At 33.7% G+C, this 20288-nt stretch overlaps 1 protein-coding gene across 1 annotated transcript in view; it reads left to right on the forward strand.

Moving 5' to 3' along the window:
- LOC140449646 (uncharacterized) overlaps positions 1-20288 on the forward strand; it is a 156496-nt gene that overhangs the window by 31518 nt on the left and 104690 nt on the right. The window contains exon 2 of the mRNA XM_072542907.1: positions 19742-19852. Within this exon, the coding sequence (XP_072399008.1) occupies positions 19799-19852 (54 nt within the window). The 5' untranslated portion in view covers positions 19742-19798. The remainder of the gene's footprint in view (positions 1-19741; positions 19853-20288) is intronic.

Genomic DNA, 20288 nt, shown 5'->3' on the forward strand with positions numbered 1-20288 from the left:
TTCTGATTATTATCTGTCGCACCAATAAACATTTTGTCATGTGCATGATCGGGCACACGTTTCCAGTGGGAGTTATATCGCGTTCTGATTCAGGACTTTCTTGCAGTCGAAGAAATATGTCACGGTCACATTTATTTGATTTCTTTTACACATAACAAGCTTGCATAAATCTCTGCCTGCAGTATAGAGGTTTTTATATCCATACTCATCTAAAAACTAGAATCATTTGGTACTTCTTAAATTACTTTTTCTAGTCTCAATGGTGATATTATATTATAACATTTGTGTATGCATGTGTTAACAATTTGTGCCGGTCCATTAATTAGCCACGCTTGAGACATATTGTTATAAATCAAACTTATAAATTACTCCTTCGTCATGTACCATGTACTTTCAGAACATTGGTTATCAGTTATCATCATAGCTATCTAAATTTTATTCACTGCCACTCTAAATAGAATGTTTGTATCAATACCATACCAATCCCGCAAGTTCTTTAACCATGAAGACTTTCTTCGTCTTAAACTGCGTTTACCTGCTATTTTCCTTTGCGTAATATTTTGTAGCAATCTATATTTGGGACCCCTCATTACGTATCCGAAGTACTCCAGCTTTCTCTTCTTGATGCTTTTTATAATCTCAGTAGTCTTGCTGAGACGTTCTAGTATTATGGAGTTTCGAGTCTTCTCTACCCAATTTTTTTTTTATTCTCTAATAGCACCACATTTCGAAAGCTTCAAGGCTATTTAGATCAATTTTATTCACAGTCCAAGACTTGACACCATAAAGTAAGAGCGAGGACACGTAGCAGTAAAGTACGCAGATCCGCAATGCCAATTTTTGGTCTCTGTTACATAATATCTTGGATATCCTTCTAAAAGCGGCTCTGGCCTGCTCAATTCTCGATTTAATTTTACCATGACTTTCCGCGTTATAGTTTAACTGATATTCAAGTTAAGCAATTTGATTAATTTACGGATTTAACTCCGTACAACAGTACGATGTACGGAACGATATAACATTGTAGTAACTGATTTTTATGGGTACTGATAAATCATGGCGTTTGAATAGCTTAGCCATTTTTTAAATGCAGATCTTGCTTTCTTTATCCTACATTTTATTTCTGGGGAATGGTCCCAATTTTCATTGACGTTCATACCAAAATAGGTGTATGTTTCTACTTTTTCTATTGGTTGACCATTAACACTGATTCTCCCAATTTACTGTTCCTTCTTAGAGATCATCATACATTTTGTTTTCTCAATGTTCAGTGAAAGTCCATATCTCTGACTCATTTCTGTGATTCTATTCATTAAGTCCTGAAGGGCTTCATAACTGTCAGCGAATACCACCGTGTCATCAGCGTATCTGATGTTATTAATACATTCTCCGTTAATTCGAATCCCGGCTTTAACATCCTCTACTGCTTGTTGAGGAGTTCCTCAGAGTATATGTTGAACAGCAAGGATGATAGTATACATCCCTGTCGGACCCCACGTTTGATTTTGATATCATCGGATTCTCCTGCTTCTCTTCGGATAGACGATGTTTGATTCCAGTAAAGATTGCTAATAATTCTTAGATCACAGAAAAAAAGAACAAACATTCAATATTGTAGAACCATTTAATCTGTAAACAAAACTGATTAACGATAGAAAGTAATGAAAGTATATTTTTTCCTCTGGTATTTTTATTACTTTTTACCTTAATTTATTTTCACGTATTTGCCTGTTAATGAACCTATTAATGTTTTTCTATCCGTCTTTTTTTTGTTCTACTACAACATATACCATACATTATATGTCGTGATGGTAAACGGTATGATCCTTAATCTTGTCTTCTCTCCTCTGTGTAAACGTATGTATTGCGTATTTTAATAAGCCTATTATTTGTTATGTAGATACCTTTGTTGTCTAATTAGGTTCTAAAATGTTGTAATAACTTTTTTTCTTGTCTTTAGCCTGGAATGTTTTCCTAGTAGCCTACACCCAGTTCCTTTTCTTACTACAGAACCAGTCTGCAGTAACTTCAATAAAAAGAAAAGTAAGCTCCTTCTTTGACAAGACCATGAGCACTTTCGTTACTGACAATTTCTTTATATTCAGTATCCCATAAATAAGTTACTTTGGTGTGCTTCGCCAGGTTCTTAAGAGACTGCTTTCAGTTCAAGTTATTAAGAACTTCACAGAATCTTTTGGGTGTAGCTTGAGTATGTCAGAGACAGTAAATATTTTAGCCAAATAATATTATGGTTTGTGATGATATTTTTGGCATCTTCATGCGTTAAATTATTGTTTCAAGTTAGTTAGTCCTCCAAGGGTTTTAGATATTAAATCCATGTTAGCCTAAAAGCAGTTTCTAGGACGATTCTTCCTACATCTATGTGGAGAGAGGAAAGGTCTGACATTCGTTCTGAGGCTGCAGTGAGGCACGATTTTACTAGATCCAAGATTTCTACAAAGTGAGTGTTTGTATTTTTTGCAACTGTATTATTACCTTTTTCTACGTTGTTTTGTTTCACCAAACCAGAGCAACATAAGTAATGATGGAATTAACAACCCCTATGTATATGACCAATAAATTTGTTTAGTTATCGGGACTCTATATAGTTTATGGTTGGGGTTGAATTGTTATTTTTCTTCCATGATTGAATGAAACAAAAGTCGTTTTACTAAGATTTACTTCTTCTTCTTCTGTGGCTTTTTCTTATTGTGAGTTCGCCGCTTTCATCCTTCGTAGCACTCTATTCCCTCAGTTTTCACTCTCTCCCATCTTCTTTCTATTATTATAGCATTTCCTATGTATGTTTTTTATCTTATAGCGGGTCTTCCTCTTCGTCTTCTTCTAGGCGGGAGGCAGTTTATAACTTTTTCCATTATGTTTCTTATTTCCTCTGTTCTTTTCCGCTCTGCTGATTTGTAGAGATGTTCTCATAAAGTACAATTCAACTGTTTTTATTTTATTTTGTAATCTTGTCTCATATTTAATCTAAGATCGCTATGGGTATATCCATCCAGGATACTGGGAGGGAAATGATTGGTTTGGATATGTACTGAGGGTAGGATAATGGTTTCGCCTGTTTGGTATTAGGAGATAAACCCGAGGCTTGCGTAGGCAGGGACGCATTCCTGAACTATCTATCAGGATCGTATAAGTATCTACCCTTTACCTGAGATTTACTGAAATTTCTTTTTTCGCAGATAGTAAGTAGGTAGGTGAAAGACACAATTTATTCCATCAGTAAAAATGTCAATGTACTTACCTCTACACACAATAACTAGACTCCCGTAATCCTCATTAGCAGTTTTGAGTCATGCTGGATGCGCTTGTGTCTTATGGCCACCTTGTTGGAGGACGTCCACGTTTACGATAATCATCTCCAGTAATAAGACATCCTTTTTCGGACAACCTTTTACTGCTCTTATTGTGCTTAATTTATCTGCAAAATAGGTAATTATATTTCTAGTTAGATGAATTGAATCCATTTGATGCTAAAAGGTTGTACTCGTATACTTTTGATGCTTATTTTAAAAAATCGTAATAAGCGACTACTTGTCGTATTGAACTTTACTTTATTACTAATTCTTATTTCTAATTCTACTACTGATTCGCTCTTGTGTTCGTCCTTCAAACATAAATTGAACTTTGACAATGACAATACCTCCAGTTTTCGCAGACATTGTTATGTCTACATCCCACACATAATTTATATTTACTAGGTATCATCAGTAAACTTAAAGTGAATCCCGGTGCTATAGAGGATTATTGAAAATAAACATAACCTAAATATGCCGGATAATTACTATTTAACAAAACTGGGTGTTCCCAAATTCGTGGAAAAATATGTTGTACACCTGCTGCCCTAATATCTGTATCAACATGAATGTTGTCCTTTTCAGCGCAATAATATTTACCTGCTACCGTTAACACTTGCTTTCTTATCTATTTATCGCAGTGTTCCAAAATAAAACATGTTTAATTAGATAATATGAGTTTAATTAAGGCAGAAGTGATATATGATGTGGATCTCGTATTTCATATTTCGACTATAATAATCTATATATTTCATTATCAGTTTATGATAAAATTATACTGTTAAAGTACAGAATATTAAAATTTTTAATATAAAAATGTGATAAGTTTTGTAATTGTTATGGTTTCCACTGTCTTCCTATATTAAACACAGGCGAAGAAGTGGAATGTAAAAGATCATGTCCATTTCCTGAAAATAACTATTTCAATATCTGACAAATTATCTCATTTTATAAGTTATTAAACTCCAGTAACTGACAGTTTTGGTCGATTTTCCTCGTCACGATAAATTTTCTTGAAATTTGGACCTAGATTCCTCTTACCCTTTACTTGACTTTTGGAGTTGAGCCCAGGGTTGCTTTTACTTGGGGGGTGACAGCCACCCTTCCTCGGTTTCACAAATAAATAAAAAAGAAAGTATTCATCGCAAAATTATTCTTAGCAAAAATGTAGCTTATAAAAAAAAAACAAAAAAAGGTGTACTTATGAAGTCTGTAGACCTAGTAGAAACAAAGTTGTAGCTCATGAAAAGTACGTTTTTATTTGTCAAATTCCGAATCGAATATTTCAACGTGTAATATCCAAAAAATTAAGCACTTTTCGGAGAAACTCACTAGAATTTTTTGAAATTGTTTAAAAAAGCTTAATGATGACTTTTTTAAGTTTCTAGCATCAAAACTACGCAACTTGCGCTCAAAATAAAGTTGGTCCTTTTTTTTTTGTAAAAACATCGTCAAAATCACCCCCTAATTAGCACCACAAATAAATTTAATCATCAAACCCTATACTGGGAGACTGAAGAAATCCCACTCGATTAGAAGACAATATCTAAATCTTTCTTATGTTGTCATATCATCGAATCACGAGTTATACACAACATATTCACTGACCGCGTTAAAGGTTGTTTTAAAACTTCAAATTAAACTGACTACCCCTTCTATTACCGCCTACAAACTTGTTAAAAATGGGTATCTATTTCGCAGAAACCTACGATATTTCCTCAATCTAACTTCTCTTCCTTGAACAATCCCATTTTCTTCTACTTACACCAGCTTATTGCGGCTAAACAAATCAGAAGCGCCAGCAAGTCAAATTAATTAAGCATTTCCTAAAATACTAAACAAATATGGTAGCTATTTCCAAGTTTACATCGATGCCTCTAAAATTAAAGACAAAATTGAGACAGCAATCTACTAATCAGACTACACAGCTGTCTACAAATTACTTTCATATACAACAACGTTCTCTGCTGAACTACTAAAGGCACTAGTTCTGATAGTAAACAAAAATAAAAAGATATATCATTATCTCTATAATACTTCTTGGTGCATAGATATAAATCTATGCACCAAGCTTGGACAAGCCTGAAAATGAAGTAAAACAATTGTACAGAGAGATTAAGGAATTAATGAAACTGATCAAGAACAACCAGACACTTATAATCATGGCAGATTTCATTGCAGAGGTATGGCGAGGATGTGTTGAAGATGTCGTGGGTGACTTTGGCTTAGAAGATCGAAACGAGAGAGGTGATATGCTAATCCAGTTCTGTCAAGAATAAAAATTAGTCATTGCGAATACCTGGTACAAACTGCCACCTCGGAGACTCTATACCTGGCAGTCTCCACAACATACGCATTACAACATCGTAAGAAATCAAATTGATATTTTATTGATTACTCAAAGATACAAAAATGGATTGCAAGGAGTAAAAGCGTACCCTGGAACAGATATCGGATCTGATCAAAATCTTGTAGTAGGAAAATTAAAAATTAAGCTTAAGAAAATTAAAAGGAAATCCATAAAGAAAATTGATATAAACAGCTTAAAACAACCTAACGTTAAACTAAAACTCACAGAAAAATTAAATGAGGCAATACCGGATATCACGGCAAGATCTAAACAACCGGCCAGTATAGAAGACAAATGGAATTGTATTAAAAAAGCTATCGTAACCACCACCAAGTCTCTGATCGCTTCCCAAAAGTACAAAAAGAAGAATTGGATGACTGACGCAGGTCATTTAAAAACAAAGACCGTACCAAACATCAGCAGATTAACCGACAAATACGAAAAGAGTGTCGCAAAGCTAAAGAACAGTGGCTGCTAGACAGGTATGCAGAAATGAAGGAATTGAAAAAAAACATGACCACTTTAACATACATAAACTCTTTAAAGAAGTGACAGGTCATACAAAACCTTGCAGTTTTAACAATATTGTGAAGGACAATAAATTAATTGCTGATCCCAAGCATCCACTTCAACATTGGACAAAATACACACAGCAACTATACTCCGACAACACTAGAAGAAACTCTGAAATTGAATATAAAAGTGAACCCTCCTCCAAAATATTGAAGTCAGAAATTGTAAGGGCAATCAAACAGAGCAAATGGGGAAAAGCACCAGGCCTAGACGACATATACACAGAGGTTCTAACAATATTGAGTGAAGACAATTAGATCTTGGTAGATCTTTTTAATGACATTTATGGGTCCGGTCAAATACCACAGGATTGGCTTCTATCAACCTTTATACCAATCCCAAAAAAAGCCTAACGCTAATAGTTGCGACCAATTCCGAATGATCAGCTTATTGAACCAGGTCCTAAAACTCTTCTTAAAGATAATTCACACAAGAATATAAAACATATGTGAAAGAGACATTAGCCCCACACAGTTCGGTTTCAGACAAGGATTTGACACAAGAGAAGCACTTTTGAGCTTAACTGTCCTACTTCAGAAATGCAGAGATCAGCAAAAATTGTCTTTCTATGCTTTATAGATTACCAGAAAGCGTTCGATTGTGTTAGTTATTCAGAATTATTAAGATTGCTCCAGGAACGTTCGATAGATGAGCCTTAAAGATGAGGAACCTTAAAATCATAAAGAACCTTTATATGAATCAAGTGGCATCGGTGAGAGTAGAACTGGAATCTATATCATATTTCTCAATCGAAATGGTGTGCGACAGGGTTGTGTTCTGTCACCCCTCCTTTTTAATATTTACTCTGAAACGATTTTTGATAAAGCCTTAAGTGACACTGAAGATGGAATCAAAATCAACGGACAGACTATTAGTAATCTTCACTATGCTGATGATACAGTCATCATAGCTGATAGCCAAGAAGCACTACAACCACTAATAGATAGAATAAACACTGAAGGAGAACAACTGGGCTTGAAGATTAATATAGACAAGACGAAGGTAATGATGGCTAGCAGAACAAGAAATATTCAATTAAATATAAAAATAAACAATAAGACTATCCAAAAGGTCCCCAAGTTCAGATATCTCGGATAACTGAAGATCTACACCCAGACATAGAGATACGTAGCAGGATTGAGCAAGCTAGAACAGTATTTACTAATATGAGAACCTTGCTAAGCAACAGCAGCCTTAACTTAACGCTTCGATATCGCTTTATTAAATGTTACATTTACGCCATACTGCTATATGGTGTAGAAACCTGGACCATAAAGGCCAATGTGATGAACTGATTGGAGGGCTTTGAAATATGGGTATTTAGAAGACTACTTAAAATTCCCTGGACAGATCACACAACAAATGTCGAAGTATTAAATGGGGCAAAGAACGAGAATTTCTGCCAACAATAAAAAGAAGAAAAACTGCTCATCTGGGTCATATATTTTGAAATTCCAAGTACCAGTTCTTAAAGCTTATTATAAAAGGGAAGATGAAAGGAAAACGAGGCATTGGAAGAAAGAAATACTCATGGCTTAAAAACATAAGGGATTGGACAAACCTCGATGCCCATGCACTCTTTAGAGCCACACAAGACCGAGAGGAGTATGCCAGAATTGTCGCCAACATCCACTAATTGGATAGGGCACCATAAGAAGAATATCATTATTACTGATTCTCAGTGTCACTATTGTGATTATCCAATACTCCTTCTCACTAAAAAGCAACTAAAATATGCAGAAAATAAGAATATTAAAGATAATTTCATTTGAGTACCGTCACATACTGAAGGTAACTGTAAACAAAGTAACAAAAAATAAAAGTATATTTTAAAGAAAAGACTACTACAATATAGCAGGATACATGGAAGATTTCCCCAAACAAGACGAAGTTGATATGAACCAAAATTTTTTATTTAAAAAACCCTTAAAAAAGGTAGATATATTTAAAAAGAACCTTTCGGGCTTTATCGCAGAATGTTTTTCGACTAACAAGTCCACCATCGGGGCAGTTACCAAGTATACATAGGTGAAGCCATTAAATATGTGGGTAAAAACCCTTTCTTCTTCTTCTTCTTCGTCTAGCCATTCACGTCCACATCTGAACATAAGCCTCTTCAAGTCTTCCTTTCCATTGTTTTTTATTGTACGCTACTTGTAGCCAATTTTTCCCGGCAGTCCTTTTCAGATCATCTGTCCATCTCGTAGGAGGTCTGCCTCTGGGTCTTTTGTGTTGGTATGGTCTCCAGGTTAAAATTGATCTGTGCTATTTGTTTAGATCGCTCCTAGCTACATGTCCAGCGTATTCCCATTTCAACTTTAATGATTTTTGCACCACATCGGTGACTTTGGTTTTCTGTCTTATCCATGTGTTTGTTTTCTTGTCCTTAAGTGATATACCTAGCATTGCTCTTTCCATCGCGTGTTGAGTGACTAAGTATATTCATATTCTTTTTTGTGATTGTCCATGTTTGTGCCGCATAAGTTAATATCGGAATAATGCATGCATCAAAAACTTTAGATCTAAGATGTAATTGAATTTGTTGATTTCTGAGTATATAGTTCAGTTTACCGAGTGCTGCCCAAGCTAACTTTCTTCTTCTTTTTATTTCTTCAGTTTGAATTTCCCTATTTAGTATTATTTTTTGTCCTAAGTATATATATTCTTCAACTTTTTCTATAACTTTATCGTTTATTATTGTCACGGTGTCTTCGGAGTGCATGACTTTTGTTTTGTTTAAATTCATTTTCAGTCCTATTTTAGAAGATTCGGTATGTAGTTCTAAAAGCATGGTTTGCATTTCTTGTAGGTCAGTAGCTATCAGGATTATGTCATCTGCAAATCTTAGATTACTGAGGTAGCGGCCATTGATGTTTATTCCCTTATATTTCCAATTAAGGTTTTTAAAAACGTCCTCCAAAACTAAGGTGAACAGTTTGGGTGATAAAGTATCTCCCTGTTTGACTCCCCTGTTTAATGGTACAGGGTTCGTGTGTTCATTTTCATTTAGGTAGTATGTAGCTTTAGCTTGGTTCATAGTTTCTTTTATTAAGTTAATATATCTGCTGTCTATTCTACAATTTTGCATTGCTTTTATTACGCCCGTGTGTTCTATGGTATCGAAAGCTTTTTCGTAGTCTACAAATGCTAGGAAAACTGGAAACTTGTATTCGTTACATTTTTCTATTAATATTTTTGGGGTTAAAAACCCTTTAAATAATATTAAATATGTTATTTATTACATCATTGCTGATTCTTATGGTGTTAAAGGTTTAAGCAAATTTGCTGTGTATCTCTATGGTTCTCTTTCCTTCGATGTTTCCTTGCATATTCAGTTGGAGCAAGTTGTATCTCCCCACGTATAATATGTCGAGGAGATATTGCACTTTTCTTGTTTTAATTGTATTTAAAATATCCTTATTCGAGCTTCTCAGAACGTCTTTGTTTGTGACGTGTTCTCTCCACAATATTTTCCACATTAGGCCACTAAAAAATAGAACGGTTGAAAAAATTTTATACAGGTTTTTGAAACTTCTAAAAGGTACTCGTATATGAGAGATAGCTGATGACAAATCCTTAAAGACGTACACCTAATCTTGCTTTGTTTTTTTTTAACAATTATAAAAAGTGAAAAAATAATTTTTGCTTATATATAATATAATATAAAAATTATATATAAAAGTACATAAACAATTGACCGAAATAGTTGCAAAAAACCTTAATTTTTGCAGTAATTTATAAATGTTAATGACTTTGTGTTTTACATAATGTAACTACTTGAAATTATGACAACTATTGATTTATTGATGTGTGCTAAGTATCAGCTAGAACGACCAAATAGTTTGTAAGTTATTCAATTAGTTTATCCCGAAGAGCGCTTATTTAAAAAACTGTATTTGCTAAGAAATTATATTAAAGGTATTTAGCAAATCGCAATCGATTCTTTGATTCTTTGATGCATCAATTTTAAGATATATTTAAAAAAAATTCACATTTTACCAAAATTAAAAAGTTATTCAATAAACCATTTTAAAAAGTTCTGACTTGTTATTTTATAAACATTTATAATTATTATGATATTTTTTATGTCAACTGCTTGTAAGCAGGCTGACTGAAAACATGATGAAAAACACATTCTTTAAAAAAGCCTTCTATGACCAATAAGACCTAAGATGAACATTTTTTTCTTCATATTTCCATTGTTTATTAAGGGCTAAAAATTAAACAGATTATAAACAAAGATTAAATTTTAAGATTCATTTTATATATGGCGTATACCGAGCCGGAGTGAAAAAGTATAGCCCATTAAAGTGATGCTACTCGTAAAATACCGCCTGTCCGAGCTCCGTGTTTTTTAGAATAGAACTTCAAATGGGAGCCCACTGAAAAAATTTGCAAAATCTTGGTTTCTTCGAACTTAATTTTCTTTAAATTGCGGTAGCTTAATAAAATAATGATAGTTGTTCTATTCTCACCTCCGAAATATCTCAAAATTCCGGAAAAATCAATTAAATAATTTTTTTCACAAAAACGTTGGATTTAACTATTATTTTTTAAGAAATATTGAAATTTTATTAATTAATGTTTATTATTTATATAAATAATATATAATATTTTTAAAACCGTTTATTCTAAGTGTAAAAATTTCTTAAAAATAAGTCGTTTCATATTTTAAGTTAAATAAACTCAATTGAAGTATTAATTTATAATATAATTATTATATATTTATGTAAATAATACACAATAACTATTAAAATTTAAACATTTCTTCACACAAAACATTACAAAAAAATTTTAAATGGTACTTATAGCTTCTAATATTGTCTTTTCATGCAGCCATTGCTGCTGCTACTCGCGTTATCCACAGCCCTGTCCGAAATAATTCCACGGCAGCATTTAAGGCAAATAACTGTTGCATCAGTGTACCATCAGTAATAGAGGGCGTAGAAATCACTGCGGCGACAGCTCTGTGTGTTTACAAAAAGTTTACAAAATTATCCTAACGTTTTAAAAACAAATAAGGTAGAACAAAAACGTCGATGTCGAAAAAGACGATGGTAACAAAAGTAAAGTAAAGTTCGTGTAACCTTCTGGCTAAGGTGTAGGGTTAGGGTTTTCAGGTCGCGCGAGCGCCCCTAACATGACTTAACGACTACTTTTGTAGCCGGGACCGACGGCTTTATGTGCCCTCCGAAGCACGGTGGCAGCTCAGTTAAATTAGAAATTAAAAATTTTGTCGGTGCCGGCGTTCGAACCCTGGCCCTCCAGCTTGTTAAGCCAGTAACACAGCCACTGAGCTACGGCTGCCAAAGACGATGGTGGATGACAGTGATTCATCGCAACAGAACAGTATAAGTCTTTTATTTGGATAATAATCTGAAAATGGCTTCTCATGGAGTTGTGAGAAATCGAGAGAATTTTTTTACTTTTGCAGAACGCTACGCATAGATTTTTATTTTTGCTTCAGAAAATTGAGCCCATGATAAAAAGAAAACACAAAAAAGTAAGATTTCCAATACCAACAAAAATACGCTTGGGTATTTTAATTGAACCATTATTGCAATAATGGTGAACCTAGTTATAGCAATAGGTCCTCACAGACACTTCGTCTAAGGACTAGCAACCCCAGTGGAGTTGCCATGTGAACAACTTCTTTTATAACTTAAACCATAGTTTTTAAATATCAAGATGTAATATAAAGGTAATCAAACTACATTTAAAGGATTTTTACCCAAATGTTTAGTGGTTTCAAACATGTACATCCTGATAGCACTGATGATGACGTAGCCCGATAGGGTTTTTTTAAATATATCTTTTATAAAGGAAATTGTTTAAATAAAATTTTTAAATGCACTTAACTTACCACCGGACGCCCAATTACCTGGCAGACAACAGCATATACCTTATGTTTTTCTAGGTGATGAACGAACATTCAACTACAAACTTTCAAGCAGTCGTGTGATTATTGAAAATACTTTTGGTGTGTTGACACACCAAAGTAATCTATTTATAGAGTCTTTAAAAAACCCATAGAAATCGACGTAAGCAAGGTACCGATAATAACATTTAGTTGCATTTTATTACATAATTTCTTAGGAAAAAGACTACATTCTCGAAATTTGTACACACCTCCCGCGACTTTTGGTACCATTCAGAACGGGGTATTTATTGAAGGCAATAGAATACAGGTTTATCTGCCTTAAGAACTATACAACCTGTGGCCAGACAAGCAGCAACTACTACTCTACAACTTTATAGTTTTTTGTAACAATAAAACACTGACAATTTTGTTTTCAAAACTTCCACAACATTTATTGAATGTTGTGTAAGTTTTGAAAACAAAGTTTTCAGTGTTTTATTGTTACATAAAATGAATTTCCATCAAGTATCGGTCGAATCCATCAATTATTTATAGTTTTTTTTCTCATTTTTCTCATTAATTGGTTACGGGTTTTAATCGGATTAAAAAGTATAAAGCTCTTGGGTTTATAAAAGAAATATTAGTTAAAGCATTTATTTTTTTTTATTTACTTACCTCGGCTTCGGTATTTATTGTGTCATCCACATCATAAACTGTTCCCGAAAAACTCTCCATTAATTTAAAAGCAAATTAAATGAGCTGAGAAACCTCACCAGCACCCGCTCCATATTTAATTGATACTTTTTTCTTTTTTATAAGGGATCGGAATTTTGCCATTAGTGACTTTTTTTCGATTTCAGTTGTTCTATTGAGGTATTTTCCAAATTTATGCTGATCTTTTTCCACGCATCATGTACTTTGTGCTTTTTTTTGTGGTATTTATGTGAAGAATCACACAACAATCGCTCACTAGCATACAGCTCTAAAATCTTCAGCACTTGGTCATTGCTCCACTCAACCATAGTTAACGAAAAATTTACCAAACAATAAATAAATAAGTCGCTATACCGACAATACAGCGAGCAGCATGTAAACAGTCACTGTCACTCGCGCTGCAAGTCCTTTGATTTCCGTTAAAAAACCGCTAACGAAGGGAGCGTACGACAGCGGCAGTGGCATGAGTAATGCAGCGAGAGCGACGTATTTACATACTCAGGCTACCAACTTCCCTGCTTAATTTCCTGCTCACTGCCGCGGAAGTGAGCTGCATGTAAAGGGGGTATTGGAGAGGATTGTAGAATGTAGTTGTCAGTTGCTAGTTCCAGTTGTTCATATTGGTATTAGTCTCCAGGGATATGTTGAGTTCTCATAGCAGCTGCTACCTACTGCAGTATTTTACTTCCAATGGTCGACCATGTGGTTCGGGAAGTCTTGATCCAAAAAGGTGGACAAAAAGTGAATTTGGCCAAAAACCTAGAATTACAAACCTGCATGTTAGCAACTGCATATGTTTCCTTGCTATATAAATATAGAAAATAATTACATTATTAAATATCAAATATAAAATTGGTAATATAATTATTATTATATTAAAGATACTAACTGCACATGGTTTGAGTAGACCCAAATGGATTGGACGTTAGATATTTATAAAAAATCAAAAACGAAATTGTAAAAGACAGAAGAAGACTTCATTTTCGAAGGAGAAGAAATGGAAGAATGAATGTGATATCAATTGTTACATAGTAATTGTAAAAAGTGATTTTATGTAATTATAATTGAGTTCTTTTCTACAAAAAAGTTGGAGCAGCGTGATAGTGTCTCCTTCTAAAGACCAACCACACCATAAACTGTTCATGAATAAATATTTAATGGATTTCATCTTTTTCCAACTACTGTTACTTCATGTTTTAATATTTTTTATTGATTTCGATTGTCTTCAATTTGCCTTAAATTATATTTTGCTAATTCCGCTATAATATTCTTATAAAACTTGTCATGATCGATTCAATTACTATTTTTTGCGATTTAGCTCAAGGGAGTTGTTATTGAATTCTGATCTAATTTTTTTTATAAACATTCGTAGGTACATATTCGTTTTATTGTATCCACCGTGTATCTGGAAATAACAGTGCTGGAAACACAAATAAAAAGCTCTAATTCATTATATAATAATAAACCCATTCGACACCGAATGGTTCCCATAAAATTCTCCAGACAATAAAAAATCATTAAAAACATTCTCCTACGACTGTTTATGATGAAGTATGAAACCTCTAAAAATAAGAATCGATTTATTATGTATTTGGCAGCTGAAGGATAAATACCCATGCGCTCTGTTTTATATAGAGTGGTAACGAAACAGATGAAATTACAAATGTTTTATTCCGGTTTCATTCTTTGACATGAGTATGACATTGCTTACACCTGATAAAAATGTTTATGTTTGTGTGGATTTACTGATTAATAAAATATTTCAGCAATACACAAGCACATTATAAGCAGTTCTTTTTTCATTAGACCATCGAAACAAGTTTGTTAATCGACAGTCCTACCGACAGCAATAAGAGAGGCCAAGAACAAGAGAACTCTTATTTGAACTCATAAAATAAGAATGCTCTGGAGAGCTATAAACAGAGAACAACTCTTAAAGCAATGGATATACCATTGTATAATATCAATATTTAAAAATAGATAGAGAAATTGTACGGGAATCATCGAGAACTACACGTACGGATAGTATGGAAAAATTGTGAAGAAAAATATAGAGCAAGCGAAAAACAACTAATCAATGAATACGGGAACAACTTAGGTATTGACATAAATGGACCATACCTAAAGCACTTGTGATGAAAATACTGTATAGTACATTTCACGACTTTGCGACTATTTTGGATATTGGATGAAAGCTTTGACTTAAACGGTCCGCTGTGCTGATAAAGTTAATAGCAGATTCTCCTAATATTTGATATTATATTCTCCCATATACTGTCGAAGACAAGCAAAAATACAATTTTAACTGATAACGTTTTTTATATTCATTTAGAGAAATACACTGTTATTAGTGCAAAAATAGAAAAAAATTAAAAATTTTATTATTTTTAGATCGCTACTGATAAGTATTTACAGATAAAATAATATCAATAACATTCAAAAAAAAAAAATTTTCTTAATGAGACAATAAACACATTGCCATATTACCTTATTACCTTTGCGAACACCATCGAGCAAAAAGACAAAAGAGGGAATCTAATCGTTATGAAAAGGAGACCAAAAAAGTGGCCTCTGATGGCGGACATATCCTTAAATGCGAATGCGCCAAATTTAAATTTCATGACACTTCACAATAATCATACAGTGGTGTAGGGGTTCTAATTTATCTATTTATTTATTTTATCTTACATAATATTAATATTACATAATATTAATACATAATACACTTAAAATAAAAACACTAGAGCACAATAAAGTTTTAATTAAATAATAACAATAATAGTCTAAAATGTGAAACAATTGTTAAAAAACTTCAATAGAAAACACAATTAATCTTTCATGTGACAGTTGGGACAAACAATAACATCAGCAATAACTATCGAGCAAAAAGAGAAAAGAGGGAATGTAAAGGTAGTGGGGACAAAAATATTGTTAGACAGGAAGTGCCATTTTCAGAGGCCACATTAAACAAGGAAAGAGAGACTCTTTCCTTGTTTAATCCTATCGTTCCGTACAGCATATTGATATCATCAGCATACTCCAGGATTTGCACCGATTTATTATATATTGAACTAGCGGTTGTAATTTGTGACATACGTCTTACTTTTTCCACATCCAGATTGAACAGTATACAGGAGAGAGGGTCTCCCTGGCGCAGCTCGTTATTTGTTTTAAAAGGTTCAGACTCAGTTCGTACTCTACATTCAACTTTTTCAAGAGTTAGTTTTGTTAAATTTATCAACTGATTTGGTATTCCTAGCTCTTTCATTGCTTTGAACATTTCTCTTCTGTCACAGAGTCGTAGGCTGCTTTGTATTCTATAAATATTTGATGATGAGTATCAATGCCATATTCTAGTGTTTTTTTCTAAAATTTGTTTCAGGTTTGCAATCTGATGAATGGTCTATTTACCACCTCTGAAACCAACTTGGTATTTTCCTACTATCTGTTCTGCATATGGTACCATAGGATGACATAGTACTGTGAGCTTAGTACTTAGAGTATTTAAAGATATCTACTTTTTTATCTCCAATCCTTGGGGAGGGATTTCTGTGCCCATATTTCTTTTATAAGCTGCTGTAACGCCATTATGGTATCGTGGCAAACCTTCTTTATATAGTTCAGCTGGGAGATTATCTAATCCGGGTAATTTGTTTCTGGCTAGTTTTTTAACTGCATCTTTAACTTCAAGAATCGATGGTGGTTTCTCTTCCGTCTCGTCTGTTCTTTTTACCCCTTACAGGTTTTCTTCTTCTTCTTCTATATTAAGTGCCTATTAAGTATTCCACCACCACCAGAATAGTCATCCTTACATATATGTATATTTAATACAACATTGACGACAAACATTGCCGAAGATCTAACACCAACATGGAATACGATTACAAGTGCTGTAACAGACATCATGAAAAACAACTTAGGGTACAAACAAAATAACAAGAGGCAAAAATGGATGACAGACGAAATACTATTACTAATGGAAGAACGACGAAGACACAAGAATAAACAAGATGGCAGCAATATGTATGAAAACATTAACAGGCAAATAAAAGCAAAAATAAGAATAGCAAAAAATGAATGGCTTAAGCAACAATGTATCGATCTAGAACATTTACAACGACAGCACGACGACCGTAATTTACATAAAAAGCTTAAGGAGACTGCTGGAATATACAGAAATCGAAGACCAACCACCATAGTTAATCAGGATAACCAGATAGTGCTGGGTGAAAAGGAAAAAATTGATATATGGGAAAATTATATCCAGGAGCTCTTCCATGACGAAAGACCCATGAGTGAAGTTTATACAGACGATCAGCTGACTGGCCCTTCAATCACCAAAGAGGAGATAGAAAAGGCAATATTCAATTCAAAAAACAATAAGGCACCTGGACCAGATGAAATCCCGTCAGAAATACTCAAATTACTGGATGAAAGGGGAATTTCAGCACTACACAAAATATTGAACTTAATTTATGAAACTGGCTGCTATCCTCAACAGTGGTTACGCTCTACCTTTATTCCCCTGCCCAAGAAAGTCAATGCAAAAAGATGTGAGGATCACAGACTCATTAGCCTGATGAGTCACACTTTAAAGATATTCTTAAAAATACTACATCAAAGAGTATACAAAAAATGTGAATGGGACATCAGTGACTCCCAGTTCGGGTTTAGGCAAGGTTTAGGAACACGAGAAGCAATAGTAGCAACACAGGTGCTGGTCCAAAATTGTTACGATCAGAAGAAGGATGTGTTCCTATGCTTTTTAGATTACCAAAAAGCGTTTGATCGTGTCCAACACCACAAGTTAATGCAGATCCTCAAGAAAGTTGATATAGACCAAAAAGACATAATATGCATTGAAAACTTGTACTGGCATCAAACGGCACAGTTAAAAATAGACAATTCTATATCCAAACCCATACATATAAGAAGGGGCGTTCGACAGGGATGTGTGCTTTCCCCTCTTTTATTTAACATTTATTCGGAAGCCATATTTCAAGAGTCTCTGGAGGATGCAAAGATGGGAATCAAAGTGAATGGAGTACTGATCAACAACATACGATATGCTGATGATGGTGTCTTAATTTGTGACAACATAGTCGATCTTCAACAACTTGTCACTATAATCGGAGAACACAGTAAGCGAATGGGATTAGAGATTAATACCAAAAAAACCAAATTTATGATCATCTCCAGAAACTTGGATGCACTTGAAAACTCCACCATAACACTGAATACTAAGTCCATTGAAAGAGTGAGTAAATTTAAATACCTGGGATCGTGGCTTTTTGAAGACTGGGCATCGGACAGGGAAGTAAAATGTCGCATTGAGCAAGCTCGACAAGCTTTCGTAAAATTCAAGAAGGTACTGACTTGTTCAGAGTTCGATCTTCAACTAAGACTAAGGTTTACTAAGTGCTACGTGTGGTCAGTGCTGCTATATGGCGTAGAGGGCTGGACACTCAAAACGAGGGATATAAACAGATTAGAAGCTTTCGAAATGTGGCTCTATCGCCGTATCCTAAAAATACCATGGACAGCGAAAATCACAAATATAGATGTCCTTAAAAGAATAAACCAAGAACGCCAACTTTTCGAAACCATCAAGAAAAGGAAAACGGCGTATCTAGGTCACATCATGCGAAATGAAAAATACCAGTTCCTCCAACTTATAATCGAGGGTAAAATTGAAGGCAAGAGAGGAATGGGACGCAAGAAAATGTCCTGGCTCCGAAACATAAGGCAATGGACAGGGATTAACGACATACAATCTCTGATACATATTGCAAGAAATAGAGAATTAATGGAAAATGTGATCGCTAACATCCATTAGTGGATTTGCATCTAAAGAAGAAGATGAATACAACATTAAGGTGTAATTATTGGCTTAACAATCTAAAAATTGCAGACATATTTTTATTTCCAAAACCAAGAAAGGATCTGAGTGAAATCTCCTTATCAACCTACCAGACTGTTATAGACACTCAGCTATCCAGAAATGCCTCCGATTAACCCATAAAATCAATTCCGCATTAGAAGAATAGGAATATTGCCCAATGGTATCACTAGATGTAAGTCAAGCTTTTGATAAGGTTTTGCATAAATATAAAATTCGTATAAAATTCAAAAATTAATACTACCTACCATTGATTCCTTCAAATACTTACATCATACTTCAATATTCAAACATAGACAGTAACATAAGCGTAGATTCAATAAATGTTAATCTCTCAGAGCTCACTGATTAGAACCACATTAAATTCTAGTAGTCCAGGAAACGAAGGTTTTCACTTCGCAATTTTTTCGGAAAAAATCGATTTACTTAAACATTTAAGGATAAGTAGGGGATAGTCGAAAGATCAAAATCTATATAATGCCAAAAGGCGCTTTTGCCATGGGGGTAGTCCCAAGGGAAAATTAATTCGAAGTAAAAAATGTTTTATACATTTTTTTTGATAATATTAATAGTTTTCGATTTATTCGCCATCGAAAGTATTAGTTTTAAACCTGTTTTTAACGAAAATTTTTGAAAAACGTTTTTTTTTTAATTTTCTTTAAGACAAATATTAAGCGGGATATACTTTATTATGGGTTAGATCTTCTTCGTCGAATGCTAAATTTTGAGGTTTCAAAGTCAAATGATGGGAAAACTATGCATTTTTCACAGAGCAACAAAATTTTTTTGTAGCTTTTTTAATTCCCAAGAACTAGGTTTGCAAACTAGGACTAGGTTTGTACGGTAAAAATTTAGTGGCCCATAAAACTTGTACTAACATGCAAAAACTACCTTTACCAACCCTTTAAAAGTCTTCCCTTTTTGGTTTTAAAATGATTTAATATTGATAGCCTTATAAATCATGTAAAAACCTACAAAATGCTTTTTTTACAGAACTAACTAATGGAGAAATCCATTTTTATTTTTTACAGGTGCTGTAGTATCACCAAAGGACAAAATGAAACGCCCCAAGATGAAGATATAATAGGATGTTTGGGAATATGTTGTTCATCTCTATATTAATTGTTTTTTGCCTAAATCCGGTAAGTTTACTAATTAATTATTTAGTTTAATTATTCCATAGTATTTTGTTGTTAATTAATGTTTTGTTATGTATTTTTTCAGTTTTGTTAAGTATATCTTCCAATAAGCCTGTATAACTTTCTACATATAATATCAAGCTCCCCTCTTTTCTTGCGCTTTCCAACGAAGCTTTGTGTCCAGAGTTATATTAAAATGTTTTGCTTTATTTCAGAACGTTACATGTTGCTTGTTAATATATACACGACTTTGTTCAATCTTATAATCTGTATTGTCTTATAATCTCTTTTCTCGCCGACTCACTATTAGTGCTTTGTACTGCCACTATAGCAGTATCATCAGTGCATTGGCAATTCTAGTATCTTCTATTTGAGGTAGATCAAAGTATACAATTATTGGTGAAGGACCGTGCCAAATCATTATCATCAAAAGCCATTC

This window comes from Diabrotica undecimpunctata, chromosome 1 (assembly GCF_040954645.1).
Source record: "Diabrotica undecimpunctata isolate CICGRU chromosome 1, icDiaUnde3, whole genome shotgun sequence".
NCBI lineage: Eukaryota > Metazoa > Arthropoda > Insecta > Coleoptera > Chrysomelidae > Diabrotica > Diabrotica undecimpunctata.